The sequence below is a fragment of the Lissotriton vulgaris genome, chromosome 3_1 (assembly GCF_964263255.1).
Source record: "Lissotriton vulgaris chromosome 3_1, aLisVul1.2, whole genome shotgun sequence".
In the NCBI taxonomy this organism is placed as follows: Eukaryota; Metazoa; Chordata; class Amphibia; order Caudata; family Salamandridae; genus Lissotriton; species Lissotriton vulgaris.
This window is the reverse complement of record NC_141689.1, coordinates 1,792,299,088-1,792,319,720: the sequence shown is the minus strand read 5'-3', so window position 1 is coordinate 1,792,319,720 and position 20,633 is coordinate 1,792,299,088. Positions and strand designations below refer to the sequence as shown.

The following is a 20,633-nucleotide window of genomic DNA, read 5'->3' as shown; positions in this document are numbered from 1 at the left end:
GGCTCCGCCTGCTCCAAGCATGAAGACCAATTTTCACTCAAACCAGTAGAATCAGCCCACTCACGGGCCAAGGCCTCGTAAGGCGTAGACTCCCAGCCGGGAATCTGGATCGGTAATTTGAAAACCGACGATGATTTTTTCGCAAACATAATGACACGCAAAAAATTATATACACAATTATAAACAAAATTTTATACGTACAAGCCGAGCTCAAACCAACAATATTAAAACAACACAATGCACACAGGCTTCGTAAACAGTTCGTGACGCCAGATGTAATGGCTGGATTTTCTGTTTAGATGGGATCAGCCCCCAGGGGCCCCTGTGACCCAGCCAAAACGTACTCACCTTCCCTCCTCAGATCGTATTCACAATGAGTAGATATACAGATAAATATACAGATCGCACCTAAGGACGGGGAATGACAATATATGTATACACGGGTTTTCTACAATATCTTATTCACATCAGTTGGCCTCGCGGTCACCCCGACCCAGACCGTTCTACCCTAGGGCAGATCTGACACACAATCCGGTGTGTCTACACACGGGCCTGCAGAACCCAATGCTCCCCTTTCCAAACTGTTCGCAATCTGGCGAAACTAAGCGCCAGTATCCTCCCTGGCGTTCTCACTTATCCAAGCCACAATCTGGTGGGTATTCCCACTGGTCTCCCACCCAGTGTTATCACTAACGCCGCATATCAACGACGACCACATTCCTATGAACCATTATTCGGGGGTATTGTCTCAGTGGTCTACCTGGAATAAAACTACAGTAATAACTTTGAATATGGTTTCAGATTATGTAGTGTACTCCCTGCTCTTGGCATCAAAGATCCACCCACTCCCTCCTTATTCAGTCACCATTTACCTGATCGGGATTTCTCATCCGTTCACCCAAACAGCTCCTAACTAGAAGTCGGGTTTATCAAGATTGAACATGAGCACCAGGCACACAATAATTCTATATGAATTAGGGTATTTATTAACAATAAACATAAATCACATTACTATGCAGCATAACATTTGCAAGAAAAAGGTAAAGATTAGAGTGCACATCCTACATAAATTGGGCGGGTATCACCTGGTTAGTGGGAAGTCTGGACTCGGCAGTCATCTAGGCTCCTGTCTCGTCTCTGGGTCCTGGCTCGCCTTGCAGTCACCCTCAGCCGTCACAAGTACACGTCTGCACCGCTAGGCTCGACCTCGTCTGCTCTCCCTCAGGACCTCGGAACCTTGCTGTTTATTAGCTACCGTCTCTCTCTCTCTCTGTACCAGTGCGCTCCGCGCTACTTCTCGTTCAGTCTATCTCAGAGAGTTTCGGTCTTAAATCTTTCTCCGACTTCAAAGATGGCGACTCATCCACCATGAAAATGAATAATGGCAGAGATGCTAACGGCTAGATGCCGCCTACGGACTAACTGACAAAAAGACTAACACCTTCGCTAATATCAAAGCCCGTTCCTTCATGGAAATTCAAGGCCAGTAACCTGCCGCCCACCAAATTCTTGTACCTCCCCGTACCAAGGACACTTTCCCAGCTGGCCAGCCTGAAGTTGTGTCTTCGGAGTGGAGAAAAATACATTCCTTCGATAAGGGTCAGCCTGAACCGGTTCTCTCCAAGCGAACAACAGCTTGAAACTAAAACATTACTCTTCACCTAGAAAGCCTTCTCGAGCTACCGGGCAGAAAGCAAAATGGAGTCTGTCTCGTTTAAGGCCTACGGAGCCCATAATATGCATAGCTCCATGAAAAACAGATCGGCATGTTAGCAAATGAGTGAATCATGACTAGTACTTATATATCTATCCCCTAACTTAAATTCATAAGCCTTACTCTAAGGGAAATAATACGAAAATGCCTTTATATATGTAAGACAGGGTCCCTGTCTATCGGCCTAATCCCTATGCTATGGGGGTGATAGGCTGGAGTCACTCTCCATCATTCTCCATCTCCAAAGAGCTAGCAAAAAGACAGCCATAACAATCACACAATACATAAAACCAAAAGGACCAGAGAAGAGAACAATGATACAAGGATAAGTCTAACAAATATAAACATCACTCGGGAGAAACACCCACAGTCCCCCCTTTCACAGACAATAAATAATGGAGGAGCAACAAAACTGACACCTAATAATAGTAACTGAATCCACAGCATAGTACATGGGTGCAATACGTGTGCCCCTACGAGTGCCATACATTTGCCCAATATTAAAGTGAAAAATGTATGGCCCTGTAGGTGCTAGACTTATGCCCCATACACAAGGGTGCAATAAATGTACCCCTTCGGTGCCATACACCTACCCAATATTAAAGTGCAAAACATATGCCCCTGTGGGTGCAACACCCCCAAAAATGAAACTGTAAGAATGTTTTGAACGTAATGCAGATGCCCACCACTATGAAGCATGAATGTAAGTATCGTTTGGGGTTATAAACAATATACCCCACAACAGTTAATTGTAAGAAGGGTTTAAGCGTAATGCAAATGCTCATGAATCGTAAATGTAAGTACGGTTTGGGGTGCAAGATCATTGCCCATCACCAAAACAATAAAAATTGATTGAATGTACTAAACATGACCCAGCTGAAGTGAAAGTACAGGCGAAAAACATAACCCCCAAAATAAGTTACAGTATCATTTGCACAAGGTACCACACTCACGCCCTACACCTTATGATTATGAATCAAAAATAGTACTAAAAAATATGCTAACCTGGCATTACCCACACATGCAGGCAGCACTTCGGCCTAGCAAAATAAATATGCTAACATGGACTTTCACACTCGTGCAGATAGCATAATTAATTACTTATTAAATCAAGAATAGCACTCCAAACTAAGCTAACATGGCTATTACATACAATATCAAAATGGCATACATAGAACGTCACTGTGTTGATAAATGTAGCCTAGTTGGAAACGAATTGCGATGTTATGGGAGTGCACGAAAAAAGTAAAGTACATGGTAACAGCACTCTGAGCAGAATCAAACAAACGAAACGACATTCAAAATAAGCAAAGAGTACCAGGTCCATTGAATTATGGATGTCAAAGCTGTATAAGGAACGCTCACTGTCAGATACATGGAGACCCTTCAAAGACTTTTTTACAGTAGAGGGGAAACCACTGGAATACCACGAGGTGTGCTTAACACTGGAAGATAGTCATACAAGGCAAACAGGGCACAGACCTAGACATGAATGCCTCCGCCTTCAGCCGTATCCGGATCCATCTTGCTGAATAACAGACGAACACTAATCGTTTGATTTTCAGCGCGTGTATGAGAAATACATCCCTCTGCCAATTACGCGCCGCAAGGCTGCAAACTGCACGTGGGCCCTAAATACACAGTGCTGAGAGGGCGCCCCCTCCGCACCACAGTTGAATGCGGGTTGCCAATCCACGTTGTCACTGTTGTCCACGCAGACATAGATGAATACAGAGTCCATTTGGCAAATTAATCTGAAAGACGTATGAATCCACAATAGTCAATAATACGTTTCAGATGAACGCAGACAGGTCATGTGAATGTTGCCAGGAGCTGTAAGTCTAGCTTTAAATGTTTCCTGCACTTTTCCTTAGCTGGACAGATAGTGCAAGTCTTTGTAGGCACAAAAGTGATGGTAACTCAGTAGCCTCTCCTTCAGTCGGCTGTACTCTTATTTAAATGACCTGGTCTGTGGACTGCATGATGGAAATAGACACCGGTGGGGCTACCAGGCGCATTTTCCATGACCTCTTCATTATCAGTTTCACTTAGTTTCTTGTAGTGGTTCAATTGCCCTTCAGTTACAATATCTTCTCTCTGGTTCCTGCAGAAGCGCTGAAGTCGTTACGCTAGATCCTTACTCCACTCATTGCCGTTGTGGTAAATGAAGATGAAGGGTAGCCGGTAATAAGGTGATCATAGGGTCAGGTTTATTCTTAAGGTAGTTGTCACAGGTTACAGGTAAAGTAGATATGAAGGAAGCCCCACCGGGAGCAGCATCCTTGATTTTCAGCCTCGCATTCAACTGGCAGCCTCTCAAACCATGCACACACCAGCATGCTAATTACAACACAGTCACTCTGGCTGAGCAGCAGGGTACATAACACTAAGAGGAGAATGCATGGCAAAAGATGAATATACCACACAAGGCTACAGAATTGGAGAGGTCTAAAGGAAAAACGGGACAGCTACCTCCTGCACCCACACCACTGTTATTCTGGAGACAACACTTTTGGCATGGAAATGTGCACCTAGCAGACGGAAATGTGAAGAACATGGCATGGAAGTGCACCTAACAGGGACATTATAATACTGGCATGGAAATATCTGCTTAATGGGCATTATGATACTGTCATGGCAAGGTGTACCTACCTGAGACACATGTGAAGAACCTATAAAAGCACTGTAGCAAATAGCGGTATTTTCATACTTGCATGTGATTAGCTTCTTGACATAATGTGGAATAACAATATTTACCTTTCTTTAGCAAATGAAAACTACCTGGCATGGCACCATATTGAATTGTTATAAACAAAAAGTACCTCACCTCTATCACACCTACAACTAACAGGAATGACAATCTAAGGTTTCTTAATATTTCTGAATTCCCTTGAGTGTGTCAACTTGCACTACTCTGATATGTCACGGTGTCTTATTCTCTACTTTAAAACAACATCAAACAGGCTGAATTCCACTTTCATCAAAAAATTGTGATGGGAGAGAGAGAGTACCTCACGGTAGCAACACCCAAGGGGTTGCTGGCTTGCAATTGCCAGTATAGCCACTTCTCATCATCGCCTGCTCTCTCTCTTTGTGTGTGGGGAAGAAGAAAGAAAAATCTGTGTTCACCCTTTTAAACAAAAATGTAGTGAAAAGGTAATTAGTGAGTGCAGCAACCGTTCTTGCTATTAATCTATGTGCTCATTGAACGCCTGTGAGAACCAGTGAACCTAATTCTTAACTTTGAAACCCGGTAGAGCTTGCTGGTCAACCAATTCTATTCCAAGCTGCAAGCCCTCCCGATTAAAAATGGTTACCAATACACCATCAAGGCTTCAACTTTGCCAACATGTTTTGTTGTTAACATTTATCGCAACTTTATCAGGGCTAGTCGGGGTTCAATATTTTCAATCTTCACTCTAAAATTCACACAAACCTGTGATGATATTAAAAACAGCAGTGAGTCCACATCTGCCTTCCTGAAAGGCATATTCAAAATCACAGTTTTTTGCCGCACACAGTTTTACTCAGATTTCAGCACACATGCATTACCTGACAGTCACGGAGTCACCGCACATCTGCAACCATCAATACAATGGACACCGTGCCTTTTGATCACGTGTCCGTGGAAAAGCTGTTCAATATTTAGCCCCCTGCAGGTGTAAAACAAGCCAAAAAAGACATCATGAACTGTCTGCTTCGAATACTGTCATTGCTCATCCCAAACATAACGCCCTTAGCACATGGACTGTCCTCATATGAACAATTTGATCTAAAATGTCACTTATATCACTAATGTGATCTATACTACTATTATAAAGAGAGAACTATGTCCATTGAGCCAGGTAAACTCGAAAAGCACACCACCAATCCAAACACCGAAGACATCTTTGAAAACCTCAGGGCAAGCAGAAGGACATAGGCTATATAAATTTAAAAAATAAACGTTATTTACAAAATTTATATTAAAAAAAAATAGTAGTCCCTCCAAAGTAGCGCCGGCCGAGATGTGCGTGCTCACTTCAGGAGCACTGGGAGGAGCAGCGTACGAGGAGCGGCAGACATGGAGCGGGGGAGGAGCGGTGACCTGAGGAGCAGCGGACAGGCCAGCGGCGGTGCAAGCAGCGGAGAGGTGGACATGACGCGGGGGAGGAGCGGCGGCGGACAGGCGGTGAGGAGCAGAGCGGCGAGGAGCTGTGAAATGAGGAGTGGCAGCTGAGGTAAGGCTCTGGGGACAATGTCGGGGCAGGTGGGTGTCGGGCCAGGCGGGGGACGGGGAGTTACAACAACACAGGCGGTGAGGAGCAGAGCGGCAAGGAGTGGTGAACTAAGGAGCGGCGGCTGAGGTAAGGCTCCGGGGACAATGTCGGGCAGGCGGGTGTCGGGCCAGGCGGGGGACGGGAAGTTACAACAACACACATTGGCTGAGGAAAGGCAATGTCGGGGCATGCGGGGATCAGGGCAGGCGGGGGACAGGGTCTAACAAGGTGACGGGTGGAACATTTTGAAGGTAGTACTGTCCGACCTCCATTGACTCAGACCAGGCGGGGGTCGGGCCAGGCGGGAAAACAGATCAGCTGAGGAAAGGCAATGTCGGGGCAGGCGGGGGTCGGGGCAGGCGGGGAACAGGGTGGGCGGGGGCACGTGCTGCTTGCCAATGTCGGGGCAGGCGGGGGTAGGGGAAGCCTGAATGCTCCCGGACAAGGTCGGGACGGGCTGCTAGTTATTCAATATTTCTCTCGGTTCTTCAAACCCGTGGTTGGCTCTTAACACATTTATGACAAACACGCGACTCTCTCCGCGGCTCCTGGTGACTGTGCCTTACACTCACATAGTTGACTCTCAACACATTTATAACAACCACGCGTCTATTTCCGCAGTTCCTTCCAAACGTGCCTGACACTTACTTTTGTCCAGCATCCCTATGTGACCCTTGGCCCGCCGTCTCCTCACCCATGCCGAATCCCACCGGCGTGTGAAGAGCCCAGACGCTGGGCCCATACTCCCGTAGGATTTACATGAACTCCTGGTCACGCCCTGGCAACTCGTCAGTGCATAACGTGACCACGGTCTTGTTGCTCTAGTGGTGGGCATCTTAAGATGGGAAAAATGTATACTGCGCTGCTGCATAAAGTTATTTCAAACAGACTGTTGAACAAAGTTATTTCAAACAAACTGTTGTTCCTTCTTATTCTGAAGTGTAGCGATCCTGCATTTTTCTCAAAGTGTGTGTGTGCATTACTTTATTCATGCTCCAATCATTCACAGCGATGTTCATGATTCTTAGCTACCTGCTACTAGATTGCAGAGACAAGCTCCTTTATTGTAAAGTTACGGCAGAGCTCATTTCCTATCTACTTTTATGTGTAGATTACTTAGCATAGCTGTTGATCAAAACCGCTACAACGTCCATGTATCATCTTAATGCAACATCCGTATGGACATTATATGACATCATTGACCATGATGTGCTCCGGATTCACTAATACTAGTGTCATTCCATGCATGTGTTACCACCTCATCTCTCATGATCACGATTCCCATTGACAACAGAACTAGGGGGTAGGGGACAGGGACAAATATGTATATTACCTCTCATGGATATAGGTCAAACTCATAATCGGAATTCAACCCAGACATCTGCACATCATTCAGCTGTCTCTAATACAATTTGGGCAATCCCCAGCTGCACAGATCTCCTAAATGACTTACAAATAGTCTAAGTATGAAAATGACTCTGTACTGGTCGCCTTAAGGAGGGATGCAGAAAGACAGTGAACACTCTGCTTCTCCTAAATGCCACACTATTCTCATGCATAAAGCTACCAATCTTAGCGCTTGCTGACCTTGTTCCATTCAATGGAATCATTCAATCCCTCCCGATCCGCTCGTTCGGAAAAAATCCATTTAGCCTCTTTTCTTGCTAATATCATATCGAGGTTGTGTGTTTCACCCACCACCTTCTCAAGAACTGTCCATCTCAAGTCCCTCAGGTCATGTCCCTTTTCAGTGAAGTGTTGCACTAGACGTGTTGTTAATTTCTTCGCCTTGATTGATCTAAGGTGTTCTTGTTTACGCACTTTGACTTTACGAGAGGTTAGACCAATGTAATACAATGCGCAACTGCAAGTCAGCCTGTAAATTACAGTAGGCATATTGCAATTGCTGAACCTGTTTAAAAAACAGGTTCTGCCATCATGTAATGTAACACTCTTGGTTACTTGTGTTAGATTGGAAACTGAACAGCCTCAACATGGATAATGACCCACAGGGAGAGAATTGGATTGTAGAGTCACTGGTGTACGTGTATGGACCAATTTATCCTTGAGGTTGGGGGCTCTTTTAAACGCGAAACGTGGCAAGGGCATCTTACTTGTATTAGTGTTCAAAATGGACCAGTGCCTTCTTATAATTTGTCTCATTTTAGTGGACAAAGGATCAAAGGTAGTTACCACTGATAAACAGGCTTGTCTTCCTTGGTGTTTCTTTCCAGTAAAGCTTCACGTGGGGTATTCAATGCTCGCTTGCGGGCCTGCTTGATGACCTTCATAAGGTATTCCCTATCCCTCACTTTCATTACTAGCTCCTCAGATTGGTCCATAAATGTATCAGTCGAGGAGCTATTGCGCCGATAGCACAAAAACTGACCCACTGGGAGATTATCTCTCAGGGCTCTGGGATGAAATGACCGATAATGGAGCAGGGAAATTCTGTCTGTTGTTTTATGATGAGCACATGTTTTGTTGATGGTCCATGTGAAGCGTAGGCAGTTGTCGACTTGATTCAACCACATCGAGAATGTCTTTAAACGGTCCTCTGTACCTGTCCAGATACAGAGGACATCATCAATATACCTGCGCTACAGGGAGATATTTTCCCTGAAAGGGTTTGCGGGGTGGTAGACCACAGTCTCCTTGAACTGGACCACATAAATGCAGGCCAGACTCGGGGCGAATGTGGCCCCCATTGAAGTCCCCAAAACCTGTAACTGCAATTGATTATTGTATTAAAAAAAAAAATTCTTAGTGCCAGTTCAATGCACTGCATGACAAAAGACTGCAGGATCGCTAGAACCATACAACTCCTTTCCTTGATGACCAACAGGCAGGCTTCAGACCGGCCCACTCCAAGGAGGCAGTGGTGGTAGCGGCTATGGATACACTGAGACAGGGGGCTGATAAGAACTTGGCCCAGGCTCTGGTGCTATTAGATCTCTCGGCCGCCTTTGACACGGTCGATCATGACATCTTGATCGACCGTGTCAGAAATGCTGGCATCTCGGGCCCGGCCCTGTCTTGGATAGTGTCCTTCCTTCAACGCCGCTCCCAATCGGTACAACTGTCCACCTTCTCTGCTCCCCAAATTTCACTTTCCTGCGGTGTTCCCCAGGGTTCTGCCTTGTCACCTCTTTTGTTTTAGTCTTTATATGCAGCCCCTTCTAGTTTCTCTTCGTCACTTCTCTGTTACCATCTTTAACTATGCAGATGATCTGCAACTCATCTTTCCCATCGACCCCTCCCCTCTCTCTTGCTCCAATTTCCAATCCACTATGCTCACCATCTACGAGTGGATGAACTTCAGTCAACTGAAGCTCAACCCTAGCAAGACAGAGCTGGTTCTGATCGGTGGGCTTTCGCATCCTTGGACTCCTAACTTCTGGCCCCCTGCCCTCGGTCCCCCTCCCTGTCCAGTTAACTCCGTGAAGAGCCTTGGAGTCATTATTTCTAGTGACCTGTCGATGCGGCCGCATATCAACGCTGTCACCTCGGCCTGCTTCTATCATCTTCGCAGAATCGGGAAGATCCGAAGGTTCCTATCACCAGAGGCTCTTACCCTTGTCATCATGGCCCTGGTCACCTCACGTTTAGACTATGCCAACTGTCTATACGTGGGTATTCCCGCATACCATCTTCACCGACTTCAACTGGTGCAAAACCAGGCAGCCAGACTAATTTTTCAGCAGCCCAAATACCAACACGTAACGCCGATGCTGAAATCTCTACACTGGCTCCCGGTTGCGCAACGTTGCATCTTCAAAATGAGATGCACCATTTTCAAATCTCTATCTGCCTCTGCCCCCGCCTTTATCTCTCTCAGCCTTCACCCCCACGTCCCCTCTCGACACCTCAGATCTTCTGCCCACAACCTCTTGATCACTCCCAGGTTCAAACGTAAGAAGCACGGTGGTGCCTGTTTCTCTTTTCTTGCTCCGTCTACCTGGAACTCTTTTCCCCTCTCAATTCGGCTTACACCTGACTATACTACTTTCCGTAAATTCTTGAAAACTTACCTGTTTCGTCTTGCTCACGACTAGTTGCTTCTACTCCCCTGTGTCCTTCTCCCACTTGTCTCTGAGCGCCAAGAAACCAATTGGTGTATGTGCGCGGTACTAAATACCTTTAACATAACATAACATAACATAACATACAAGCTCCCCCAGAGCCCGCGCTGCTGCCACCAGCGTGGCGTCCTGGGGGATGCTGGTCTACAATGATTCAATCTCAATCGTCACCAGTAGTTGGTTCTCAGGGTCAAATTCAACGTCCTTCAAAATATTTAGTATGTCAGTCGTATCCTGTACATACGAACATTGAGTAATTACTGCCTCCCTCAAGAAAAAATCTGCAACTTGAGATAGCGGCTCCAAGACAGACTGGATGCCCGAAACAATTGGGTATCCTGGTGGCAGACGCTGTGATTTATGAATCTTTGTCAAGATGTAAAATGCTGGGACACGGGGTTTTGTGTTGATAATAAATTCCGCCTCTTTAGATGTTATCGATCTCTTCGCTACTGCGTCTGCCACCATGCTTTTAATCATGTCAAGGAGTTTAGATGTGGGATCCCGCATCAGTTGATGTTAATTCGTGCGGACCCCCAGCAACCTTGATACTTCCTCTTCATAATTAGAAGTGTTGAGCACGACTACCGCCCGCCCTTATCTGCTTGTTTTATCGTAATGGACTTGTTGTCCTGTAACAATTTCACAGCCAGCCAGTCAGCCTTGCTCATATTGTTTAAGAATTTTGTTCTTGGCTCTGTTCGAGAATTTCGATGTCATGTAAGACTCGTTGTTCGAAAACAGCCACCTCAGGGCCCAAAGAGGAAGTGAGGGGGCAGAAACTTGAGGGGCGGTACAGATTCATATAAAAAAGGGAGGGAGAAGTTTTTTCTTTTCCTTCAAAAACATTTTTTTAACTTGATCTTCCTCATCATCTCGAAAAGTTCAATTCTACACAGGAAAGTGTCATGCATCTGGGTAGGGACAAAACCAAGGCATTTGTTTATAGGAAGATAAATTGACAACAATATAATTACTACATGTATGTTGATGTCTGTTAACATCGTCTAGATCTGATAATTTCTGCCTCTGCTGCGTGTGATGCGCGGGGAGTATGTCTGCCATATTGGCTGGGCAAATACACACTTTGAGAATAATGCAGGTTCACTGCACTTCAGAATAAGAAGGAACAACAGTTCATTTGAAATAACTTTGTTCAACAGTCTGTTTGAAATAACTTTATGCAGTAGCGCAGTATACATTTTACCCGTCTTAAGATGGCCGCCACTAAAGCAACAAGAGTGTGCTCACGTTACGAGCAGACGCGTTGCCAGGGCATGACCACGAGTTCATGTGAATCCCACGGGAGTATGAGCCCAGCGTCTGAGCTCTACACACGCCGGTGGGACTCGGCATGGTGAGGAGACGGGGGGCCAAGGGTGACATAGGGATGCTTGACGAAAGTAAGTCACAATTGATTGTTATAAATGTGTTGAGAGTTAACTACGTGAGTGTCAGGCACAGTCACCAGGAGCCGCGGAGAGAGTTGCATGGTTGTCATAAATGTGTTAAGAGCCAACCACGGGTTTGAAGAACCGAGAGCAATATTGAATAATCACATTAGGGATATAAGTGACATTTTAGATCAAATTGTTCATATGAGGACAATCCATGTGCTAAGGGCGTTATTTTTGGGACGAGCAATGAAAGTAATCGAAGCAGACCGTTCACAATGTCTTTTTTGGCTTGTTTTACACCTGCAGGGGGCTAGATATTGAACAGCCTTTCTGCGGACACGTGATCAAAAGACACGGTGTCCATTGTACTGATGGTTGCAGGTATGCGGTGACTCTGTGACCGTCAGGTAACGCATATGTGCTGAAATCTGAGTAAAACTGTGTGCGGCAAAAAACTGTGATTTTAAATATGCCTTTCTGAAGGCAGATGTGGACTCACTGCTGTTTTTAATATCATCACAGGTTTGGGAGAATTTTAGAGTGAAGATAGAAAATATTGAACCCCTACTACCCCTGATGAAGTTGCGATAAATGTTAGCAACAAAACATGTTGGCGATGTTGAAGCGACGATGGTGTATTGGTAACCATTTTTATTCGGAGGGCTTGCAACTTGGAATAAAACTGGTTGGCCAGCAAGCTCTACCGGGATTTAAAGTTGAGAATTAGGTTCACTGGTTCTCACAGGGGTTCAATGAGCACATAGATTAATAGCAAGCACGGTTGCTGCACTCCGTAATTACCTTTTCACTACATATTTGTTTAAAAGGGAGAACATTTTTCCTTCTTCTTCCCCACACACAAAGAGAGAGAGCAGCCCATGATGATAAGTGGGTATACTGACAGTTACTAGCCAGCAACCCCCTTGGGTGTCACTACCGTGAGGTACTCTCTCTCTCTCCCTTCACAATGTTTTGATGAAAGTGGAGTTCAGCCTGTTTGAGGATGTTTTTAAAGTAGAGAATAAAACACCCTGACATATCAGAGTAGTGCAAGTTGACACACTCAACGGAGTTCGGAAATTATTAAGAACCCTTAGATTCTAATTCCTGTTAGGTGTAGCTGTGATAGAGGTGAGGTCCTTTTTGTTTATAATGGTTTGAGTGGGGGGCGGCCTCATTTTTCTTTTTCCCCTGTGACTCCTTTTGTGTCGAGGAGATACCATATTGAATTGTACCATTATCATACTGGCACAGAAATGTTTTCTTAACTGAGGTAATGTGCCGTTGCTGATTTTAGAATGTGTCTCCTTTGGATATGCATTGCTAACAAAACTTTAGTTTCTCAATAATTTGTGTAAATGTTCGATTTTTCTCTATAGTTTTTTTGTCAACCTATATGAAAGTAAAATTCAATATGTGTGTAAGCAAAAGGAGCTGCGCAAAAGGAAGGTGCAGCCAGGGTTATGCTTGAGGTCTTACTATTGTCGGTACAGGAAGCTTCGAAACCACTTTTTAAACATAAAGCAAGAGGTGAATTGCTCCAACTGGTTCTAATGTAGAAGGGCAGGTTTGAAAAGAAGCTCATTCTCTCTCCACCCCATTTCATTATCTTGTGCACCACTCCTGACCCTGCATATTCTCCGTTTCTATTGTTTGTTTCCGAGTCATTTTAAGGATTTCCAAATATTCTTACATTCTCAATAATTCGTAGCCTGCTTTTCAAAATGTAAAGCGAAGCATACTAGGAAATGTTTTGCATTACTTGGTACTGTCTTTTTTCGTTTATGCTCATATCACGTGTCTCCACTTTACAGCTAGAAGACGACATTGTAGCCAAACCTCAGTATTTCCAGTCAATAAAAACCTTTGCTCTGCAGCAGCCGTCTGACGAGTGGCTTTTTCTGGAATTTTCGCAGCTCGGTTTTATAGGTAAGCTAAAATTCGTTCCTGTTTATTAATGTATTGCTACATGGTATTATTTTGTTCTCTGGATTCATTTACATGTAAAAGAAAATCCTTATGCTTGATGAGTATTCTCTTCATTTTGAACAGCTTGACAGGTGGTTTAATTTAGAAATGTTAATATTCTCCTAATGCAAGGAGGCCCTTTAGCCCTTTGTATTTTTGCAAGGAGAGAAAGAGCTGCCGCAGTTATTCACAACTTGCTGAATTGTAGTATCGATGCAATTGGTAGTCCCATGTGAGAATGCAAAGTCAATCAGTCCCTCCTTGGTGGTTGTGTTTCTTTTAGGGTGTTGGCTAGAGTTTGGCAAATGGAGACCTTTGCCAAAATGAGTGGCTATCCCATTTGTTTGACCTGTTATCATTGGCATGTTTTTTTCCAGTTTTTTTGCTTTTAATCCTCCTATTTATTTTTGCTGTCTTAGTTTGTGCTGGTTTTAGGACTCTACACTTTTTACCACTACGAACCAGTGCTAAGGTGCTTGTGCTTATGCCTTTAAACGGGGAACATTGGCTAACATCCAATTGGCACAGTTATTTACTTACAAGTCCCTAGTGTGAATTTCAGGCACCCAGGGCCTGCAAACTAAATACTACTAGTAGGCCTACAGTAATAATTGTGCCACCCACATAAGTAGCCTCGAAAACATTTCTCAGGTCTGCCATTGCCGCCTTTGTGTTCAGTTTGAAACTGCCATTTTGACTTGGCAAGATAAAACTTTTGCCAGGTTTAAACCTTCATATCTGTTAACATAGAAATCGCCTCTAGATTAGACCCTAAGCTGCCCAGAGGGCAGGGTGCCGTGTATTTAAAAAGGTGGGCATGTGCCTTTAAGTTTACATGTCCTGGGTGTGAAAAACACTTAAATTAGTTTTTCACTACTGCAACGCATAAAGTTTTAAAAAAAAGTAATTGTGGTTTTTATTAAAGATGCCACTGACATAATGCCATAGAAGCACAAACCTGTAAGCAATTGCATGAAATAAACATCAAAATAAGGCTTGTTATCAACATAAAAAAAGGAAAGGAAGGGCAATAGGAGGTACAAAAAATGTGTGATATACTGTGTGCGCTTGACCCTTCTCATACCCCTGGAATGGATGCGTTTCAAGCCCGCTTTAGGCACCGTTGGTGTTTAAAGGAAGAGTGCTTCCGCATATTCACTGAGACATTGACTGCAATGCGAGGCTGATGCTTGCGGCCCCTCTTGGATTGCCTCGTATGGAGCAGGCATTGCCTCCAGCTTTATCGATCACCTACTGCAGAAGAACTACTCATCACACTTCAGGTCATACTAAAGCTGCAATAATGTATCCGCTTTGAAGAATTCCCAATTCTGATCACTTTACAATACGGGAAACAGCTTATCCAGCTGACTATGAAACGACAATTCAGCACAGTCGCCCCCTCCTGCTTCAACATTCTCAGCTGAATATTCAGATGGATCCCAATCAATGCCAAACAACCTGTCACACAGGCCCTCGTCAAAAGCCGCCTCGACTACGGCAATGCTTTCTATGCTGGAATCCCCACCCAGCTCCTCCGAAGACTCTAGACCATACAAAATGCCACAGCCAGACTCATCAAGAACCTCCTCAAACGGACCCACATCACTCCACACCTTAGAAACCTCCACTCACTCCCCATTCAGATGAGATGCCAGTTCAGGATCCTCACACAAGCCTACAAAGCTCTGCACGACCAAGGACCATCCTACATCAACCACTGACTGAACTTCCATCAGCCCTCAAATAACCTGCCCCATTCTCCCTTGCTCACACCCCCTGCATCCGACAGAGCCACAGTGGTGGCTGCTTTTTCTCCTACTTTGCCGCCAAGACCTGGAACAACCTGCCCCCCCACCTTACGACAGCACCCTCCCTGGCGTACTTCAGGAAGTAACTCAAGACCTGACCTTTTAACTGAGAAATGGCACTCTCAGTGCCCAAATACCCTTAGGGGTGACAGTGCTGCGCTTTAAAAATAACTGATTGATTGAATTATCCAAACTGTCACTCCTTGGTTGCTATCAGCTTCAATACTTCCCCATTCCTGATTGCGGGCAGTCCGTGTCTAATCTCTCAAGGGTAAGTCTTTACCAATTGATTGTGGTGTTTCTTCCTGTATGGCTGATATTAATTCTGGCAAATTCATGCTTTTCTCTTTTTTTATGATTTACTCATACTGGATACCCTGAATAAGTAACTTTTCAGTTTCTTTTTTGAGCACTTTCTATATCCAATTCGCAGTCCAGAAGGAAACGATTAAGGTAGTGTCACATGGTCAGGATAGGCCCGGTAATGGACACCATCATTTGCGTGCTCATGTTTCCTAAGTTTCCTTCTCTGTACACACAATGACCGTTGAGATACATTTGCATATGTGATAATGCAGGATAACATTCTCCGAATTGGCATTGCTTACATTCCTACTGTTTAGGCACACTATCACAACACCTTGAACATACAGTACAAGATATAAAGGTACCTGCGGAAATGTAGTTATAGTTATTGACCGATAGACGACAATGCTATCCAATTAGAATAAACAATTCTGCCCGAAAAGAGGTTGCGACATGGCCACATGGGTGCTGTTTGCTATATAAACAGAACCACTTCTTTTTTGGGGGAGAGTAGTACTCATCTCACACTGTGAGGTCACTTCATGCCGGAATTCCATCTCAGCTCATTCCGGTTTACCGACATGAGGGATGTCCATCTCTAAACCAATATGGACAGCCTGATGACACTTAACCGCAAGTAATGAGGAGTTAGTCCATCTGGGAGTGACTTGGCAGATAACCTACCCTAGGCAAGAACAGGTTAAGGAGCGCTAGGTAGAGGTACACTATTCACATCATGTATATATCTCACAGTCTTAGCACAATGCTGGAATTGTTCATCCTTTTCACTCTGTTTATATGCTAATCTGTTTTAGTCTACTAATCATTGCAGCACACTTATGTTATACAAGAATTGCATGGCTTCAATAAATATTGAAATGCCTTGCTGAGTATTTTGTGTGTATTTTTTTGGGATGTGCATGAGAGATTAATCTAAAAGGTTTGAGACCGGTTACCAGCATTTCCTTGGGGTGTCAGTGTTGTCATGTTCTGAGGTTGCACACACATTTGTCACCCTATAAGGTTTGGGGCTGCGGATGGTGCACTGTTGGCTATCTGGACGATAGGCCAACATATCCTGAGGGAGTGCACGTAATCAGTCTTGCACAATCCTGACGTTTATGTTGTCCAACAAATGCACAGTTTAACCGGTGAGGTACAAGCCATATCACAGTAGACTATCAATTATTAATTAGTATGGAACCGATCCTTTTACGTGAATAGAGTAGTCATTTTTATTTTTATTCATTTTTTAGGTGTCCCTTTATTTGTTGGTCTTGATGAGACCCAATATCTGCAACTGGGTCGAAATGCCTTAAACACTTGTAAAATGCAAACAAACTAGAGATACCCTTAATTGGTATAAGGGTTTGGATTTAGTATGATTCTTGGACTATATGGATGTATACATATATGGCTGTTTGTTGTTCTTAGGAACTCATGTCTATGCTGTTGTTTTGTCATTTATCTGTTCTGTTTATTATTATCGTTGTTTTGTTGGGTGCCCCTTTTTCACATGGGACAATATGCAAAATGAAGAATATAAAGAATATTAGATAATATATATTCCTATTGACAACTCTTTCATAATTTATGTTTTGAACAATATGCTTATATACAGCTATTGTTGCATTGTATATGGTTGAACTAACTGCATCTCTAATTAGAACCATTGTTTGTTGAAAATGCTTTGTGCCCTGGTTCTTGTTGAGTAAGGACTGCCCTTGTTTTTCTAAAAAACATTTAGAAAGTTGGCATTTTCTTGTCCTAACCATTTGATGCCTGCAGCCTCTTTCCTGGGTCACATGACTAGAATTAACTGGCAGTTGGACTTTTTATGTTGCTCCCAGACAGTGAGACAAAGGATCATAGGTATTGGCAGGATGGGTCATCTCTGACTTGATGAGAGAAAGGAGCTGTCAACTACCACACTTGCACATCACAAAAGATGTGCCTGAGCACACCCACAAAGGGTTTGGTGCTCATCTATTGTGAACCCAGACAATCGGGTCAGGGCAGGGAGGTAGGAATTTTAAAGCACCTCTGGGGGTCTAAACCTCCAGACCCTTCTACTACTTCAAATTTGGCACCAGGTATAAATATAAATAAATATTAGATACTCAGACCCAACTTTTCAGTACACCTCTGGGACTGTGAAAGGCTCAGAAAGACTGCTGTGCTGCTCTGCAACACGGATGATGTGATATGTGCATATAAAGTGAGATGAAGCTGTCTGTGATAGCTGCAGATGTCATCTCATGGATCTTTGGTGGGTGATGATGTAATGGAATGTGGGAGGCCAGTGAGGCAGTTGGCCGTTAGTGAGAGCTGTTTGTTGACCATTGTGTCTTGATGAGACCTTTTTGTAGAGAAAAAATACTTTGTCATCTACACTGCGAGTCCTGCAGTCTTTCACATGAAGCTTGTTACAGATGGCTTCTCTGTTGCCCTGCTGCTTGCTGCTTTGCTGCCTGAGTAAAAGAACTGGACCTGCATCTTGAACCCAGGACCACTAGAGAGACTCCAAGGGCTAGTTGGATGGGCTCCTAATCAGAGCCTCAGGGACAGAATGGCTCCAACCGCCTAGAACCTGGACTCTGTCTGTGCTGTGAGTCCTATTCCCCCCCCAAAAAAATGGTGTCCACCCAGTCTTGGACCCTTGGAAGTTGGCCTGAATGTGCTCTACCAGCCCAATATTCTTAGGATGAAAGAAAGGAAAACATGACTTCAATTTTTCAGCAAAGCGCAGAGTTTATTTACTCGATGGAGGGGGAAGCATAGACACCTCTGCTCAGCTGTGACCTAAAACTGCCCGTGGTACATGAGCACACAGTGAAATGTATACTGTTTCATTTCAAAGGAGAATATGTTACATGCATAATTATTGGTAGAAACTTCAAGCAGAAACTACTGTTCTACAAAAATAACTAGTCATGTGATTATAAAAGTCTGCACCTGGGGTATGATAACTTTCTATGCTAGCTTGGTGTCCTTGGCTTGTCTGGTTCTGAACCGTGAGGCACTACTCCTACATGTCTGGGGTTCTATGAAGCATAACATCCTGGCTGCCTTGCACGTCTATTCTATTCTTATCAACATATTTTATCAAACATGTGTTCCCTACAAACCAGGACTGTGGCCTTCACAGTTATGGTAGCTGCCTAAATATATTTCTCTCCTCTACGAAAAAATGCATTAGTTTTTCTCCCTGCAAATCTTAACCCTATTGGTGCTGCTTTTCATTCTGCTATTGTAGCAAATCTAGGCCTGTATTGGTCTTTCACTACATACATTTATACACGTTTTCCAGCTAAGGTTTGCATTGAAACATACACACTTTCTCCATCATCTACACCAGAAGTGGTACTATGAGCAGGACCGATGCAGCTTGATGCATCTCTTCGCAGCTTCGCTTCTGAATTGCCGCAGCTCGACACAGCCCAGATGCTGAACCTCGCAACGCAGCCTGCAGTCTCCTTAGAGCCACCGATGCGTGGTGCATCCTCGACGCAGGCCTTTTTATCGCATGCCCCTCAGTGATGGCATTCTTGATGACAATGCAGGATTTCGCATCACAGCTCCGCAACTTATTCAGAACCGCCAGTGCACGAAGCATCTTCAACACAGGACTTCGAATCTCAAGCCTCTCGTCAACGGCATCCTCGATGATGACAACGATTCCACATTGCAGACTCGCTGCTCCTCTGAACCACTGCCGCACAACGCAATCTCGAGGAGGGACATCGCAAAGCTCTGTAGGACTCTCAATTCCATAGGACAGCCACCTAATGTGAAATTTAAACCATATTTAAAAATGTATCATTTCACACTCAAAGCCCCAGGCACAGGAACATGTATTCCATCTGCTACTTTGACCCACAGGCCCTCACCTGCAGCTGACCTTCCCAATATAGCACTACACTCTATATATGTAAATCGGTGTAAATATTCATAGTTATTGCATGTAAAATGCTCTTGTAATCACCACTCAAACTTCAATACCATGAACTCTTGTTTATGTATTCACCGCATCTGTCATTTTGAACTGCCTCAGTGCGATGTACTGCTCTTAAGTTAGGATTGCTAATCTCAATAAATACAAAATAGGACAATTCAATACAGTTAATAAAAAATAGTTCCAGAAAATAAACTACTATGTCCACACAGATTGAAATTTACGTAAGATAATTTAAATCAACCTAAATGCTAATGGCAAATATCCAAGCGTTCAGGCTGGGCGCTGAGACACAGGAGCATAGTCATTTGCTCATGATCAAAAAATGTGTCAATGCTGAAAGTGGAGTAGGAGCCAATGTAATTCGGTTTGAAATCAGTAATGTAACCCCTGTGCCGCTAGGAGACCTCTAAGCTTTGGTTCAGCATGGCACCCTGATATGAACCTTTTTCCATAAATGATACATGCCAATATGGTGGAGGTGGGTTTTAGGAACCAGTGCAGTGATGCTGCTGGGAATCTATATTGATAGGTTTCTGTAGGACCATGTATTATTCTCAACTTTCTGTAGGCTCTTGGAGGAAATGTGTATTTCCTTGGATCTTCCCCACAGAGGTGGCACATTTTTTTCTAGCCTCCTGAACAGGCGCCCCCCGCGCCTAGGGGAGGGGCGGCCTTATAGTTCTCCTGGGTATTAAGCTTTTAGTTTAGGGGTTAATTAACAACTTGGTAGCAAGTCCAACAATAGGCACAATTGGCTCTACTCGTCTACTCAGGAATTTGGTATGGTTCTGTAAAAATATAACATGCAGGTGTTATGGAGTACGGTCAGCGTCTGCGGGGGGAGGGTGAATACGCCGGGGAGCTTTTCACCCTGTGGCGGAGCGCTGACAGTTAACAACAAAGAAGGATGCACAACAATGGAGGTGCAGCCATTCGATGGACCCCAGGAGGGGGTAGATTCCACGTGTGCAGTGGGTCGGCAGGGAGGAGGGACTGACCTGCCGGTAGTCCTGGACTCTACTGCCCTAACCCACAACGTATGGACTGAGTAGAATCTTGGGGAGGAGGCCTGTGTTCAGGTACCCCGGTGGGCCGGTGCGGTATGCGGTGCCCTGGATGTCAAGTAGTGCAACTGTTG

At 44.4% G+C, this 20,633-nt stretch overlaps 1 protein-coding gene across 2 annotated transcripts in view; it reads left to right on the top strand.

The window, feature by feature from the left end:
- Window positions 1-20,633, top strand: part of MGAT4D (MGAT4 family member D) — a 720,909-nt gene that overhangs the window by 541,135 nt on the left and 159,141 nt on the right. For both annotated transcript variants that reach the window (XM_086962223.1, XM_086962222.1), the window contains exon 8: window positions 13,267-13,381. In XM_086962223.1, the coding sequence (XP_086818349.1) occupies window positions 13,267-13,381 (115 nt within the window). The remainder of the gene's footprint in view (window positions 1-13,266; window positions 13,382-20,633) is intronic.